Consider the following 17679-nt stretch of genomic DNA (forward strand, 5'->3'; position numbering starts at 1 on the left):
AGTTGATGTCACAAGGCACATGATTCCACTACCAACTAGGTTACCCTTTGGAAGATGAATGGAGTCTACTGCAAGCAAGATTAAAATGTGTAAAGATTGTTTTTGACTTGCCATTGCCCAGTGGCAGGCCCTGATTGAGAATACCCAGAGAGAAGAATATAGTAGAGATACTATAGTGATGCTGTCTGTTTGTCCCCTTTTATCTTTATTATCGTCAGTTTTCTGTGTCAACACTGTCTACCCCCCCAGCCCTGGAAACCTCTGTCCTGTCTGAATAATCTCCTTCCTTTTCTTCTCCTTTATCAGCCTAATCTCTGTCAGCAAATATTTTTATTGTTTTGTTTTAGTTTGTTTTTTTGAGGTTTATATATTTTTCACATTTTCTTTGGAAATTCAAATTTGTAAAAGTTACAGAAATAGGCTGGGTGCAGTAGCTCAGGCCTATAATCCCAGCACTTTGGGAGGCCAAGGCAGGTGGATCATTTGAGGTCAGGAGTTCAAGACCAGCCAGACAAACATGGTGAAACCCCGTCTCTACTCAAAATATAAAATTTAGCCACGCATGGTGGTGGGCACCTGTAATCCCAGCTACTTGGGAGGCTGAGGCAGGAGAATCGCTTGAACCTGGGAGACAGAGGCTGCAGCGAGCTGAGATAGCACCACTGCACTGCAGCCTGGGTGACAGAGCGAGACTCTGTCTCAAAAGTTGCAAAAATAAAATGAATACAAAGAACACCCTTACGCCCTGTATCCAGATTTTCCTATTAACATTTTACCCCATTTGCTGTATCTGTCCCCTTCCTCCTGCTCCCTGCCCCATGTGTATGTGTATATACTTAATTTTTTCTCTGAACTATTTGAAGGTAAGTTATAAACACTATGTCCTTTTATACCTAAGTACTTCAATGTGTATTTCCTAAGAACAGGGACCAAATATTGTTTTCAGTGGTTGGTGCTCTTTTTAGCAAGCGACTGAAACACAAGTGGGTGGCTTATTCACTACTATTTTGCTCACTGCTTAAGTCAGTTTGATGGGGAGACTCTGGGACTCCAGAGAGGCAAGGTTGCCTCTTTGTTTCACTTGTCCTATAACAACTTTGTGTGCTAGCGAGGTGTGGAATAAGGTGAAAGATGATTGTGACACTTGGAAGATAAGCTGAAGGCACCCCTTTCTAGATTATCACAACATGTCAACTAGATACAGAACAGGGCTGCAGATCTAAATGGCAGGTATGTTTATGCTGCATGGGGAGCTATGGCCACTCTGGAAATAGTGATGGGCTTGTTTTGCAGTGCCGTCGAGCATGTGTGAATGGAGTGTGAGTTAGCTTCTGCACGTGAGAGCCCAGAGTTGTCTTCCTGTGTGTATTTATTCACAGTACTGAAACATTCGAAGGACAATGGGAGAACACGATTCCCCTCGTGTTCCTCCCAGATAGCCTGGTTTGGAGCATTAGTGTGTATTGGCAAGTAAGTTGAAGCCACATACTTTGGCAGTTTGGGGGGTATCAGCAATTTCATTTGGTCCATTATGGTGTAGAGAAAGCTCGTGAGTCTGGGCATCAGCTTATGTGACTTCTAACCCCACTCCGCCATGAGCTACCTGTGTGATATTGGGCAAACCTCTCTGCTACTTGGCTTTCCCATGTTATTAGTTTAGACTCTAAACTGGAGTGGATGAACATCTTCCTGGCTAAAACCCAGTGATTGACATATGGAGAATAGCATACTTGTGAGTGATGCACACAGGACCCCGAGGACTTGGAACTGCCTTCTGTCTTGACCCATCACATTTCCCCCACTGCCAACTTCAGACTCTCCCATTGGAACCTCAGACTTATCGTAAAGGGGGCTCAAAATACTGGGTGGAAATATGGGAGGTGGAATCTCTCAGTGCCTGTGTAGAGTTTTTAAAATGCGACCCGGTTTTGGTTTAGTCACTGAAAAGTTTGTGGAAGCCTGGTGGTTCCAGGGTGTGCACCACTCCTTGTAGCAGGTCCCCTGTCTTGTGTGCTGTGTCCTCCCGAGGTATGCTGGTGCTGGTGGCCCAGGCAGGAGGTGACACTCTGAAAGTGACTGGTCACTACGTAAAATGTGTCTTTCTCTTGTTTGTTTCCCACCTGCTTTCCGAGCCCCTTTCTCGGACAGGTAAGATATCCTGTTCTTTTGTGGATGACTTACATCCCCAGATGCCCTCCTCTGCTTGGGTGTGTGCATGTTGGGGGGTACTGTTGGGAGGGCCACCTGGCTGGGGTCCAGTCATCTCTCTCTCCTCCATTGCCATTATTTTCTAAACCATCAAGCCTCTAGTCCTGAAGCAAGAGAGATAATATGTGGGGGTCATTAGCGTCATCATCAAGAAAGGGACCCATTGCATATCCTCAGACATAGGGATAAAGGGACCCCCAGCCAGAGCCCCACTTTCACTTTGAATAGAAGGGCAGTTTTCCAGGTCTGACCTCCAGAGCCCCTGAAGACCACTCCCATAGAGGGGGTTTTGAGTGGTTTGTAAAAATGGAAAAAGACTTGTGAGCAGTTTCCCTACAACGTCAGTCCATCATGCAATTTTTAAGAATTCATATAAAGGTCAAATTCAATTAAACAAACTTATTAAATGCCTACTATCGTGCAAGACCCTAAGCTGGGCATTGTAGAAGATAAAGAAACACTTCAGACGCTATGGCCCTCAAGGAACTTACCGTTTTAAGACAAGGTGTATTTACTGGAAAGACTTAGACAAGGGTAAAGGGAGTGCATGGTAGGCTATCTTTACATTACTTGAGAATTCAGTGCATTACAGACTATGTTATGAAGGGTAGAAAGCAAAAAATACAGGAAATCCCAAATGGTGCATAATCCAGAGTTCTGTTTATTACAAAGAGTGTTTTAAAAATAATAATAGCTTATAATTTACTAATCACCTTGACAGGTGTTTTTGGTGCTTGCCTTTTTAAAAACGAGTATGTCTGCTCTGAAAAGTCACTTTAAACCAATAAGGAGACCATCAGGGAAATGTCTGATTTGGGAAGTGGTGGCAAATTGCCTTCCCCGGGCATTTCGTACAGTTTCATTGTTGTCTATGTACTTTCTGGTTTGGGGGAAAATAGTTAAATGGTTTAGTTTCCAAATCTTCTTTGCTAGTTTGTGGATGACGTGATTAAAGAGAATAAGAAGGATGTGGGACCTGACAGGCAAATTGTGCCAAAGTGGATGACGTGGCAAGATACACACTTAGGAGAATCATCAGGAGTTGATGACCCTGCTTGCTGTGGAGCAGGCTGGAAGCTTCTGCTGGTGTGGTGGGTCTATCCGGAGCCCAGCCAGCTTGGGCCCTGTGTCCCAGGGATGCTGTCATGCTGTTCCCTGGCAGGTCCTCACCCTGCAGTGGTGAAGGCTACAGGGCTCATCCGCAGAGAGTAGTCTCCACTCCACTTCCCACAGGTTTTCCTCTCTGCCACCCAAAGGCCCTTAGAATATGGTGTATCTAGGTAGTTGGCCTAGAAAGGATAGCACCACTGAAACCACAAGAAAGGTTTCCACTGGCCCAGGATGCAGCAGTGCAGGGCAGAAAGAACTGCTTTACACAAAAATTCAGCAGAAGAAAAAGTACACCCTAACCCCAGTTACTCTTAGAAGAGGCTCAGTGAGAATAGACACTTAGCAGAGGTGTTGACAAGGAAAGGAGCCTAGTCATCAAATGATCGAGCAATCTCCTTTCCTCAGACTGACAACATATCTGGGGTAGTTGGTGTAGACAGAAACCTTTAACCAGATTCCAAGGCCTCAGAGTGGGCCTGGCTGCCTGATGACTGAGCTGGATTTCCAGATAGGGAGAGGATGGCCAAGTGTGAGTGTGTGGACAGCATGGCTTAGAGCCTGGAGCTCCAGTCATTTCAATAACAAACTTTTAAGCTACCACCTTGGCCACCACAGTTTTCTATCTACAAAATGGGTTTTGGCGATTCAAGATCTGTATTGAGCACAGCTATGTACCAAACTCAGGCTAGGTGTTGAAGATACAAAGATGAATGAGGCATGGCCTCTGCCTTGCAAATCTTTACAACCTAATAGGTTTATACCCAGCTTTTTGAGTTAATTCAAAGAGGATCCCTACAAGAAGGACCATGTACCAGGCATATATAGGCAGCTATTCCATAATCTATAGCAGGGCAAAGTTGTGGACAGAGCCCTGAGCTGTGAGTTAGAAGGCCTGAGTTCTAGCTCCAGCCCCGCTAGTATTTAGCTGTGTGACCTCAGGCACAGCACTGCATTACGCAGAGTCCTGCAGGCTTCATCTGTAGGTAGATATCCTTCCACACACCACCTCCCTAGGTGGTTGTAAGGATTAAGTAAGCTGATGTTCACTGGGATCCTTGTGCTTCACTGGCACCGAGTACCTATCCATTTGGTACAAACTGATTCCGAACCACCACTTAGCACCTCTGCAAGAGTTGGCCCACTCGCTCAAGTCCCACCTCTGTAGACCTGAGGAGCTGCTGCCCCATTTTTGGGGAGAATATGTGCTATACTCATGGCCTTCAATGGGGAGCTTCTAACACCAAGCGTCATCCATGCCGTCCCTTCACCAGCTTCCAACCCACTGAGAGCTCAGCACGTGCTTACAGCGATGTAAAAATGTCATGTTTCATTGCTTCATCCTCATTTTTTCTTTACTCCAAAGGGCGTGGTGACTCCAAGGTAAAGGGGCCAAGCCCATGAGTCAAGGAGGCAGGTTTACAGGAACAACTTTATTTTTTTATGGCTAGCATTAGTCACTGATTAACTTGGGTGGGGCAGAGCTAGAATTTCTAGTTCCTCTCCCATCAAGAAAACTGCACTAGAAAGTTCAAGAGTGTCTTTGCTGGCTCTTTCTTGAATATTTCCAAAGCTTTGGAAGTTACAAGTTTTGGGTGTTGGATAAGGAAAAACTGAATGATAGAGCACAGGTACCACTCCCCTTTCCTCATCATGTCTCTCTGTTGCCTCTTTGTTCATAGTTGACCACGGCATGTTTGAGAATTTGAACACAGCCCTCACTCCAAAGCTCCAGGCCAGCCGCTCCTTCCCCCACTTGTCCAAGCCCGTGGCCCCCGGCTCTGCCCCTCTGGGCTCTGCTGAGCCTGGGGGGCCAGGACTCTGGATGGGCAGCAGCCAGCACCTCAAGAACCTGGGCAAAGCCATGGGGGCCAAAGTGAATGACTTCCTGCGGAGAAAGGAGCCCTCCAGCCTGGGCAGTGTGGGTGTGACAGAGATCAACAAGACTGCAGGAGCACAGCTGGCCAGTGGGGCTGACGCGGCTCCAGGGACTTGGCTAGAGGATGAAAGGTGAGCCCCTCACCCGCCCAACATCCATGCCCCTCTGTGGACCCACTTGAAAAGGTACAGGGACAAACTGCAGTGTCTCCACAGGAGAAAAGCCCCGAGGGAGGGGATGTGAGATTGTCCTGTACTGAAAAGCTGCAGGATCAGGCCACGTTCTCGGGAGCTGGCTTCACCTTCTGCAGCCACAGCTGAAGGTTGCTGAGTGTCCACCATGTCCTCAGCTCTGTGCTGCAGGCTTTAGTTGCATCATTTTGACTAACCCTCCCAGCAGCCCTGGGAGGTAGATGATATTTCCATCCTGCAGATAACTCACGTTCAGACAGGCAAAGTAAATAGCTTGAGGTCACAAAGTTAGTACTTGGCAGAGCTGGATTTGAACCCAACTATTGCCCAGAAGTTCCCCAGGTAGATTCTGATGCCCAGCCATAGCTGAGAACCTCTGCCCTAGCCCGTTGCTTGTGGAGAAGCCTGCACCTGTCAGAGCCCACTAGGGCAGAGTGGGAGAAGCCCCCTGTAGCAGCCCTCCTGTTCTTCCCCCTTCTACCAACAGGCTTTTCCAGGCCTTGTTTTAAACACGTGTGCATCTGAGGTGGGAATGCCCTCCGCAGGACTTACTGCATGGGTTCTGATTGACAAGCTTCTCCAGCGGTCTCTATCCTGTCTTCTAGAGGCCAGCACTTTGTGCTGCTCTGAACACTGAGTGAGCATGGACCAGGCCAAAAGCTACTGTTATGCTGAAGTTGCTAAGGCCTACATGCCAAACCAAGAACCAGAGCCCAAGGAGTAGAGCACTTATTGGGTGGGGTGGGTTGAAAGTGCAGTTGGAGCTGGAGAAGCAAGATGGCAGGTGGATTGGTGTCTTGCTGTCCTTAAGGCATGTGTGTTTATTGTCATTAACCTTACAGGTCAGTCCTGCAAGAAGCATTTCCTCGGCTGGATCCTCCACCTCCCATAACCAGAAAGCGAACCCCTCGGGCCCTGAAGACCACCCAGGACATGCTGATTTCATCACAGCCTGTCCTGAGCAGTCTGGAGTATGGGACAGAGCCATCACCTGGGCAGGCCCAGGACTCCGCTCCCACTGCCCAGCCTGACGTCCCAGCAGACGCTTCACAGCCAGAGGCCACCATGGAAAGAGAAGAGAGAGGCGAAGTTCTGCCCAATGGAGAGGTTTCCCTGTCAGTACCTGACCTAATCCACAAGGATAGCCAGGACGAATCCAAGCTAAAGATGACTGAGTGCAGAAGGGCCTCCTCCCCCAGCCTTATCGAGAGGAATGGCCTCAAACTCAGCTTGAGCCCCATCAGCCTGGCTGAGTCCTGGGAGGATGGCAGCCCCCCTCCTCAGGCACGGACCTCCAGCCTCGACAATGAGGGCCCTCACCCAGACCTGCTGTCCTTTGAATAGAGCCTCTGCTCTTTCCTGCTGAGCTCTGCCCTTGTCTTCCTGCTGCTTTCTCCTCCACTGCGCACACTGGCCCTGGCCCCAACTCCGCTGCGCCCTTTGTCTTCCTTGTATGAGGCACCAGCAGAGAGCCAGTCGTCCATCATGGGATTTTGCAGGACTGGAAGTCCTTGAGTAGTTCTAGTTAAAGAGTCTACCTGCAGAATGGCTAAAGGACTCAATACCATTTTGAGCCTAATTTTCAGTAACCTCCTCTGAGTGGGCTGCAGCCCTTGGACATTAGAGCTCTTCCACTCTTGAGCTTGTCCTGCCTTCTCAGTGAATTGCAGGGCCACCAGCCCAGGATGATGGATCTTGCAGGAATTCTCTTTGCCTGTCCCCTAAGTGGCACCTCCTCCCCTGCTGTTCTCCCTCCCACACCCCAGTCCCCTCTCTCTCCGCCTTGATGGGTCCGAGGCCTCTGGCCTCAGCGGGAGCAAGGCTGGATGAGGAATGATGGGTTTGGCTTGATGATAGGCCATGGCCTAGAAAGCCACACACCCTGACCACAGCCCAGCCATGGCTCCTCTTGGTCCCAGGACAACGCAGGCCCCTGGTTGCCATGTTTGCTCTGCCTCTGGGGTGGAGGCCAGAGGAGATGCTTACCAGGCCTGAGACCTTGAGAGTTCACCCAGGGTTCCCAAGGTTTCCCCCCATCTGGTCAGATGTCGAATACAAAATGTGGGCATTCTGCACAGAAGGAAAGATGAGGCTTCCCTTGCTGAGTGTGTGAAGACAGGGAGAGCCAGGCCCCAGCAGATGCAGCTGAGCACACTCTGATTTTGTTTTTGGGGGAGGGCCCAGGAACTTGGGGTTGGTCTTGGCATTCAGGGCTGGCGCTAAAAACCCAGAGCAGAAGCAGGGAGAAGGGAGTGAGGATGGGACAGAGAAGAGTGATCACTGGGGATCAGAACAGCTTTTCAGGGGCCACCTTGCAGCCTAAAATGATGCCATTTCAGGACCTGGGCCTGCTGTGAGAACCAGAATGAAGTGTGTGCAAGATTGGAATGTGAGAAGAACTGTGGGGGGAAACCAATTTTAATTAAGTGGAAGTGCTTTGTGCTTGTGCTGAAGTTGCCTGGGCCTCCTGCAGCTCTGGACCTCACTGGAGTGGCCCCGCCCTGCCCTTCCCTGCCTTTCTTTTATGCTGATGCTGGTGGGCTTTTTCCTGCTTCAGGATCCATGTAAGGGACTAACCAGGTTCATCTAGCCTTAACTGGTTCCTGCAACCCACTTTTAGGTCTCCCACCAGGGGTCCTATTGTGCTGTCTTCCTGTGGCCAGCAGACCCTGTAAGGGGGTGATCCTAATCCTGGGGCTCTTTGCAGCAAGAGGAGGACGTTCCTTTTCTTGAACAAGGTGGCCGGTTCCCTGGGAGAAGGCTGGGAATGGCACGTCCAGCCAAGGCAGGCAGTGCGGCATCCTCCTCCTGGGATTCCTGAGGCCTCCCCTGTTCTATTCATTGTTTGGCTTCCTACCCATAAGCTCTGGGATACCCAGGGCTTGCTTCCCAGCTCTTCTCATCTCCAAGCCTCTGCTCCCCTTCCCACCACCGCTGCCATATAAAATGGCCATGCTAGCTCCTACAGAACTAGGAGCCTCAGCAGGATTGCTAGGATGTGGGTGCCTTCCTGCATTCTTGCTTCTGCGGCTGTGTGGCCTTGCCACGGCCCTCCCACCACTTTCCCTTCTACCTTGCCTTCCATTGTCTTCCTTCTCCCAGAAAGCCAGGTTTCACCACGTGCTCACCACAAGCTGTCTCCCCTGCCTCGTAGGAGTCGCTGCAGCAGGGCACCTGCAGGCCCTGGTAGAGTGAGCGGGGCTTACATGTACATTCCTTCTCACTCCAAAGATGTGATATCTGACCCTGATGTCAGAGAGGAGGTCTCAGGACTAGCATTCGGGGTCCTGTGAGTTATCCCAGAATGGTTTGGGGTATCACACAAAACACCAGAGCTGAGGATAGGGATAGAGTCCCCAAACACACATCCTGGGAGCAAGCCACTTCATCTGAGCTTCCCATACCGGGAGCATGGTTTGTGCTTTGATGCGAAACTTAGCAAGCCCCTGCACTCTGGGGCTTCTCCTCTTCTGGAGCCCAGAGTGACTCTGGCCCGATGATATGGCAGCCATAGGTACAGATATTGCAGGTGCAGCCTTTCTTAAGTACCCTGCCTCCACTCTATAGCCCAGCTGCTGCTGGAGTCCAGGACCTTAGACCCAGGATGAGCAAAAGGATCCCACCAGGTTGTCCAGGACCATTGCCAGGGTGACCCCAGAGTTCTTCAGACTTGTGTCTGATACTGAATACAGTGCCATGGGACCCTGCTCCAATCTAACTGCCTACAACCCGCCCATCCCCCTGCTGCAAGGGTGATGCTGCTACCTCGGGAGGCTCTCTGAGACTGGTGTCTGGTCTTAGATGCTGCAGATAGTACCTGGTGCTAGGGTCTAGGTGCTGCCCAAAGCCTAGCAGGAACAGCTACTACTCAGCCTGCAGAGGCCTTGGCCCAGACCAGCTCTTCCATCCAAAGCCTCACCTGGTTTCCATGTCCATCTCAACAGTCTGGCCTTCCTGTGACTGCAGCCTGGCAGCCACACCCCCAGTAATCCCTCACAGTGAGTCCAGCTTCTCTGGGAGCTTGGCCTTCAGTTAGCCCAGTCCATGAGAGGGCAGGGTAATGAGGAGGAGTAGAAGACCTATCTTCTCTATCCACATAAGGAAGTTGGGACCACAAGGTCTTTTATCTCCTTGTTACTCCCCAGCCCCATCATAACTTCCTACTCAGCACACAGCTTTATCCTGGTAGATTATAAGGTGAGCTTCCAGAACCTGGCAGGAGGCTGGTGTATCCCCCTGCGCAGGGGGAAGTGTATCTGAATGTTGTGTATGTGGCTGATATGGAAGACATACGTGTATGCAATCCATCAGCCTTTAAAGAAGAAGATTGGCTGCAGTTCAGAGGAGAAGGAGGAGGAAGATGACAGATCTATTCTGAGTATTTTTTAGAGAGTTAATATTTATATTTTTAGTAATTTTCTGGTAGAAGGAAATTGCACAATAAAATGATTTGGTTTGGTTTGCTGGCTTTGTCTGTCTGTTTTTCCTCCTGACTGATGGGGAACAGTTGGTTTCCTCAAGGCTGACTTGTTGGCTGGAGGGTGTTGGAATTTTCCTTTGTAAGCCTGGAAAAGTGAGAAATGAGGGAGGTAGAATGTGAGGAAGATGGGCACTACCGACACGTCCAGCCTGAACCCTTGGTGGGGAAATGACTTCTGAGGATGTGCCATCATTGGCTCCCCTGGCTGGCCACTGTGAGGGGGTACCTCTGCCGAACCGACCTATCACTGTTTCAGGGGGGCCATCATGATGTGCACAGGCAGGACCTTCCTTGGGAGGAAGTTGGGGGAAATGGACATGGCCATCGGATCATCCTCTAGGGCACTCATTCTTTTCCTGAGTCCAAAGCCCTCTTCCGTCAGGAAAGGGATGGAGCTTTGCATTTGCGTGTGCACCTTCTTCCAGAGAGGAACCAGAGCTTCTATCGGCCTCTCAAAGAGTCATCAATAAATGTCAGTGATTTGGACTTAGGTAGTACTTCCTGGGAAATTGTCCCCAAGGGCCCCCCTGGACAGGGACATTCTTGATGCTCACCTTCGGAGAGAAGGTGGCTCAGAGAAGAGCTGGCCTGGAGTCCCTTTGCCCCATTGCTGCCCCTAGGCCAGTGTCAGATCCAAGGACCCAGAGGACCCACATAGCTGAGAATTGGCCAGGCCTTTATCCTCCTTAAAAGGAAGGAAATGGGGGAAAAACAGGAAGGGAAAGGGGCATTCAGTCTGTTCACAGAGGCCACGCACATTTCCAAAGGGAAACATGGGACCTTTCTGCGCAGCCCTCTCGTGTACAGATGTGACTATGCCTGGGGTTGGATTCCACAGTTCTGCATGCAGGGGCTCCCTGGCTCCATTTCAGAGGCGTCTCAGGCATGAGGCTAAGTCCCTAACATTTTCTGCATCTTGTTCCACTCCCACACTTTGTTTCTCAGCGGAGGGGCAAGAAGAGAACAGCTGGGATCTCAAAGGTTACTCACTGTCTTTGCAGTGGGCTGCGGTGTTATTGTCCAGGGAAAGCAGGAAAAACACAAAAGCCAATCCTCCATGTTTTGGGAAAAGGCGTTGAAAATACTTACGATAGCAACTTTTTTCTTTATGAGTAAGCTGCGGTGACTCCAGGTGACCTCTCCCATTGAATAGCTTCAGTATCTTGCTGCAGTCGTTCAGGTGTGAAATGTGCTTTTAACATGCTTTTCCCACTATTATGCGAAGTCGTTATTTTTGTCTAAGATCAAGTATAAACAGTTCTAGTGTAAAAACATTTTTAAGGGAATTTTAAGTGTAAAAATGGAAGTGCATTTGTCTTGTTTTTAAATGCTGTGCTCTACGCTGAGTCACTGTTCTAGAATCTGGGGGACAAAGATGCATTTATTCAGACAATATATCCAAGCCCCTTCCTGCCATGCACTAAGTGCTATCTAGGGGACTGTGGTGACGTTGGTGGAAGAGTGACACGCGGTCCTCTTTCTCCATTCTGAATGGATGGGAGTGCCATCATACCTGCCCTCCCGGCCCTATGCTAACAGGGTATGGGATCAGGATGTGAAATGCAGTGGAAGCACCAAAGCGGGGCTCAGGGTGAGGCAATTAATTTCAGCCGAGAGAGTGCTCGTTTCCTCTGGACTAAATCTGCCGGTAGTAGTTGCTGAAGGAAACACACTCAGAGGCCATCAGGAGACCCATCTCATTCCTTAGGTCTGTGCCTATGCTGGCAGGGACCCCAGTTGGTATTCAGAATTTTTATGAAATTAGCTAACCTGGAAATGTACTCAGATGCTACCCTAATCTCAGAAAATTCCTGCTGGGTCAGTTTAATCTGCTCTCAGATTTCACAATGCCTTTGAGGTCAGTGAATCCTGGGAGTGTTCTAGAACTCTCTGTGCTTGGAATCCCTTGTCCTCCTTCTGCTCCCCTCTCCACACTGCGGCGTTTCCCAGGCCAGCCTAGCTGTGGTGGCAAACTCAGTGATGGTTTGTCTAAGACTTTGGCCCTCAGAGTGCCCCAGGCTTCAGTCGCTCAGTTCGCCGCCCTGGTTTGGGACATTCAGCCTGGAGCCTCCCACTGTGGCCTCTCTGTGAGTGGGAACAAGTAATTAAGTCTATATAGCCCTTGTAGAGAGACTCCTACCTCCCCCTTGGAAAGCTTCATCAGTGCAGATGGCATTTAATACCTTTCATCTCTCCCAAGGAAATCCACTCTGGAAGCTTTAAGTTGTCCAGTGAAAGCATCTTCAAGTACATCTCCCCTCTAGGACTCCCCCTCCCTGCTACTGTTTGCACTGGGGGCACAGGATGAAAGCCCAGAGTCCCCACCACTGACTTCCTCCTAATGAGAAAATTCCTCCACTTTCTGTATCTAGGGACCAGCTCTCCTGAGACACAAATCCTCTTTGTGTCCAGCTTATCTCCAGCTGCTGCCATGATAAATAGTCCAGCCCAAGGGAGCCTGGGGAAGCTACCCCACAAAACGAATCACTTGGCTGTTAACAACACAGACGAGGAAGCAAGCTTGAGGAAATATTTAAGGACCACCTCAGACTCCAGACTGTATTCTCCTTCGTGCAAGTTGCCTGAGGAATCTGTTGGGTATATAGAGCAGGGAACATTGCCAGTGCGTTCTTTGGAAATGACCAAAACAAAACAAAAAACCCCAAACAAAAAGCAACCTCCCAACAAACCACAACTTTTTTTTTTACTGTTTAACCAGCCAGCTGTTTCCAGTACCATCTGCTTAGCTACCTATTTCCTGAATCATCCCTCCATGTCTGCCGCCACCTGCTTTCTAGACTTGCATTTATTGGGGAATTCTTGTTGGCTTGGTCTGACATTCAAGCACATTCCAGTGTTCAGCCCACTTTGGGGGCTAACTCACAGCAGCTTAGAACAATTCCCTGTGGTTGTCACAAGAGCGCTTTGGGTTGGTCCAGGCCTTCATGGGGTAAGCCAAAGGGGCAGGAGAAAAGTGAACTGTCAGCCCTGGGAATGGTTTGCAGCTTCAGCAAGATGCATGCCCCCCTTTATCCTGAGCCTGCAGTGGATGGATCCCCCTTGCTGGACAGGAAAGCTCAAGACAAGTGGGGACTGCCCCTGTTCTTTTGCCTTCCCACGATCTCCTGGTACTTGGTAAATTCTGTTGCAGCCAGCTTCCCTTGTTCAGCTTAAATCCTGGGTCCTATGTGTCAGGAAGTCTTTGCAGCTGACCTGGCAAGTACTCCTTAGACCTGGCCAACATGTGACATTTCTAGGAACTGGGCCTCCCGGAGAGGCTGTGTAGGCCATCTAGGAAGTTATTTCATGTGTAAGAAAGCTGGAGGGGGAGGTGGGGGTGGCAGTCTTGTCCATGCCTCTCCCTACCCCACCCCCACCCCCTTAATCATCAGTCAGCGACTATGTAGGTGGCACATGCTGTGACCAGGCCAGGAGGCTTGCTGAGACGCATGTGGGGGAGGTGTCATGTGAGTTCTCTGCACTCCAGATTATCTGTGGCCCACTTGTCTCGCTGGCAGCATCTGACACTGCTGCCTCTGTGCTGTAGTTCCCTCAGAGCCCCAGCCTGCTCCGAATTGCTTCCATGCCTGTGTTTAAGATGGTTCATCTGCCCAGGTCACCTTTCTACCTTCCTGTCCCTTTCCTCTGACTTCACTAGGCTATGTTAATTCATCCTTCACATTTCAACTCAGGCATCCCTTCCTCCAGGTGGCTTCCCAGACACCACCCCACCCCCTCTCTGCATTCCCGTAGCATCCTATGTGTTCCTCCATCAAGGCACTCGCCATGTGTCATAGAAAGTCGCTTCGTCCTCGTGCCTCTCTCCCACAGGTCTCTGAGCTCGGGGCAGGGACCATGCCATCTTCATCCCTGACTCCTCGGTTCCCAGCACAGTGTCTGGCATATTGCAGGAGCTCGATAAAGATGCACTTTGAATGGAACGAAACTCAGGAAACTTGTAGTTGAACTTGTGTGGAACAGACGAGATGGGCTCTGGGGTAGACCAGCAGGACTCTTTCAGCCCCTCTTCCTCAGGGTCTCTATCCGCAGGCAGCCTCTGTACATGATCATCAACTCCACAGAGAAGGATTGAGGTTGGCCATTTTCAAAGTGGAAAGTGATTAATGGGCCAATGTGAAGCTCATTTATCTGCAGCCGGAGCCTTCATTAACTCTTCCTTGGACAGGTGCCACCTTGCCATGGAGCTGGTAGAAGCAAGCACTTATATCCAGCATAGCATAATGCAAGAAGGGCTGTGCTTCAGTGCCAGGCACCTGCCTACCTCTGGGAGCTGCCTACAGGGCTCTGAGTTCCAATTCTTAACATTCTACTTCACTGTGTTAGGCTTGACTGTTAATTGGTGCTTTATCATTCTCTGAAGCTTCTATATACTCCAGGAATAGTGTTAATCAATTTATACACATGGTCTCATTTGTTTTTCTCATGGCCCTCCAAGGGAGGTCTTACTAAGCCCGTTTTCCAGATACAGATGTTATTCTATTGCACTTAAAGAGATTCACACACACGATCTCATGAATCCTATCTTGTGAGGGAGGTATTTCAGCCCCATATTAGGAAGAGGTAAACTGAGACTGAGATGATGACTAAGCCAATTCCCTGGGTCTTACAACTGAGAGGCAGAACTCTCTGGGAAGACCTATGTCTTCAGGCCTGAGGAACAGCCATCCTCCCCTACTTCTCTATCTCCATCGCGCCAGTCTGATAAATAATTCCAGGAAACGTTCACGGCTCAGACACATCTTTTTGAGTTAGATCTTCTCCAAGGCGTAATACAATTTCATTAAACACTGCATATTCACATGGGATGGGAATTTAAAGACCTATTCCACAGTCCCCTCATTTTACAAAAGAGGAAACAACAGAGACTGCATTGTTAACACGTTAACCTGGGCTGGCGTCATCTCAGTGAAGCTCCACAGTAACTTTACATGGTAAGTCATTATCCTCATTTTCTAGATGAAGCTGACCAGAGGCTTAGGGAGTCTTAGCAATTTGCCCATAGTTACTCTACCAGTAAGTGACAGAGCTAACAATAGTACCTCCTGAAAACATTCGTTCTTAAGGGTGTTGGTAAGAGCCTACTCTGAATTGCAAGAATTTCGCCCTGTAGTAGGAGTGGCGAGAGCACTTCTATTACATCTCACATTGCAAACTCAGGGAAGCCTGGCTTAGAAACTAATCCTGTTTTCGACACTGGATATTAAGCATTCAATGGGGAAGTGAGTACTGTTTGGAGAATACTTGCTAAAGAAATATTTCAGGTCTAATAGCTACCATGGTACTCAGCACTGCTTTACAAAAAAAGAGAGAGAGAAAGAAAAAGAAAGAGGAAGGAAGGAAGGAAGGAAGGAAGGAAGGAAGGAAGGAAGGAAGGAAGGAAGGAAGGAAGGGAAGGAAGGAAGAAAAAAAAGACCCTCAAGCAGTACTGGTTTTCTTGATGGCTGTCTGACCTCTTGTGGCTAGCATCAGGTATTGCAGTTTCTGGTAACTGAAAGGAAGACTTTCATGACAAATCTAATAGTAATTTATGAGATAAATATTATCTCCATTTTAGAGAGGCTTATATCTTTCCTAACATCACTTAACAAATATCATTTCAAGGGCAAAATAAAAGAGAGGACAGTTCTTAATTAGAAATTCCAGTAGGAGGGAAAAAAAATAGAAGAAATCTTTGAAAAATGAATGAGCATTCTCATTCATTCATTCATTCTATTCATTTAAATAGTAATAACAGTAAAGAAAGATTAAAGAACAAAATGGCATATCCCAAGAACAAAATGGCATATAAGGTTTCATATTTGATAGAGAAGAAAAAAACTCACTATTAGACACATTGCAGTGAAATTTAAGATCATGAAGACAGGCCATTTTTCAACTTTCCACGAAAAAGTTCAGCTGTGAAGGAGGCTCAGATTGACATTAGACATCTCAGTAAGAAACCTACACATAAAGTGCTAGCAACTTAATATGTTTTATATCACTGAAGGAAAATAACTTTATACCTACAATTCTATATTTAGCTCAACTATCATTTAAATTAATCTAAAATTAAAAAGACCACAAAAGGTTTACCACTCAAAGACCATCTTTGAAGAGAACACTTAAAATCTGCTCTCACAGCAATTTTCAAATCTGCAAAATACTTTTGCAGAAACTATTCTGGCAAGAAGAGAAACTCGGGAGAGTGCTATGTGTTTTTAAATTTACGAGAAGGATGACTAATTGACTCAGTAAAGTTTACTGTTATTTAAATGATAAAGGACCCAAAAGAGTAGATAACAATTAAAATTTTAGATAATTCCAGAAAATCTGATGGGATTGGTGATGGTGACAGAAGAGAAATGAGAGCATGTTAAATTATAACAATTGATATATTTACAATGTTATAGAGAAAAATAAAAATATAGGGTCTAGTAAGTTATGGGTAAACACTACATTTTTGTAACAGAGCTTTCAAAGTAACAGAGATAAATTTGATCTATTCAATGGAAAGCAGAAAAGGAGAAAAAAAGAAAAAACGTATAGTAAATGGAAAGAATGGTATAAGATGGCAGTGATAAATTCCAGTAGAACAAATTATAATAAACGTGTATTGAACTCACCAAACAAAAGGAGAGAATCTTAAATTGGAAAAAAAAAAAAGATCCAGCAATATCGTGTCCACAGAAGACAGAGATAAAAGGTGTGAAAACTTGAAAATGAAAGGACAGAAAATTATATACTAGGAAAGTATGAATAGAAGTTGAGATAGCAATTTTAATGTGATGTAAAATATAAATAAAGGCAAAACTAATGAGACAAGGAGGAATACTTTATAAAATAAACGAAGATGATAAAATAGTAATAAAAATATATACACATAAAAATATAAACTCAAAACAGAAAATAAGAATGGTAAAATAACAAAAACAAGTTAATATACTATTATAATCAGAAAGTTATACTATTATATATAGAATTAAAATGAAAGATTTATCTTTCTCTGTTGCTGATAGATCAAATAGATAAAATATGCAAATCTATAAAAATATTTGTTTTATATAATCTATAATCTTGAAAGCATCTGGGGAGGAGGTAAAGAGAACGAGCTTTAAAATGAATAGAATGAGTAATTCAAACAAATGAAATATTCACAGAATGTTCACATATACCAGGTCAGCAAGGAAGCCTCAGAAATTGAAGTCAAACTGTTATCCAATCTTAACATGATATAGTTTGAAATCTACACTAAAATAACTAAAAATATATGTTTCAAAACAATTACAAACTACTAGTTTTTGGATTAAAGAAGATACTTTTACAAGAATTAAAAATACTTTGACCTGAACAGCAATAAACACTATTTGTGTTAAAATTTATGGGATATGGCTAAAATAGTACTTTGAGCTAAATTCATAACTTTAAATATATTTATTAGAAAATAATAAGTATTGAAAACAAGTCAGATAAGCCCCCCTAAAATGAGGCTGGAAATCAAATAAATAGAGAATAACAATTTAAAAACAGTAACAAAAAAGATGAACAAAACCAAAAGCTGGCTTTGAAAAGACTAATAAGATAGATAAAATCAATAAATATAAAAGAGTAAGATCCAAATAGACACAGAGTGAGAAAGGAGATGTGGCTACAGTCACAAGAAAGCATTAAAATAATACAAGACTATTAGGAACTATCTGCCAATAATTGTGAAAACAGACAAAATTGATACATTTCTGGAAAAACAAAAAAATTTCAAAATTGACAAAATATTTTAACAAATCAAAAAGTATTAATATTTAAATAGTAATTGAAGA

The 17679-nt window shown here is 46.5% G+C and overlaps 1 protein-coding gene across 7 annotated transcripts in view; it reads left to right on the forward strand.

The window, feature by feature from the left end:
• Nucleotides 1–9847, forward strand: part of LOC134734494 (carboxyl-terminal PDZ ligand of neuronal nitric oxide synthase protein) — a 319684-nt gene extending 309837 nt beyond the window's left edge. For 4 of the 7 annotated variants that reach the window (XM_063627156.1, XM_063627158.1, XM_063627157.1 and 1 more), the window contains 2 exons: nucleotides 4998–5325; nucleotides 6228–9847. In XM_063627156.1, coding sequence (XP_063483226.1) covers nucleotides 4998–5325; nucleotides 6228–6729 — 830 coding nt within the window. In that variant the 3' untranslated portion in view covers nucleotides 6730–9847. The other 3 variants (XM_063627163.1, XM_063627164.1, XM_063627162.1) reach the window with 3 other exon arrangements.
• Nucleotides 9848–17679: the final 7832 nt, after the last annotated feature.

Source organism: Symphalangus syndactylus, chromosome 12, assembly GCF_028878055.3.
Source record: "Symphalangus syndactylus isolate Jambi chromosome 12, NHGRI_mSymSyn1-v2.1_pri, whole genome shotgun sequence".
NCBI lineage: Eukaryota > Metazoa > Chordata > Mammalia > Primates > Hylobatidae > Symphalangus > Symphalangus syndactylus.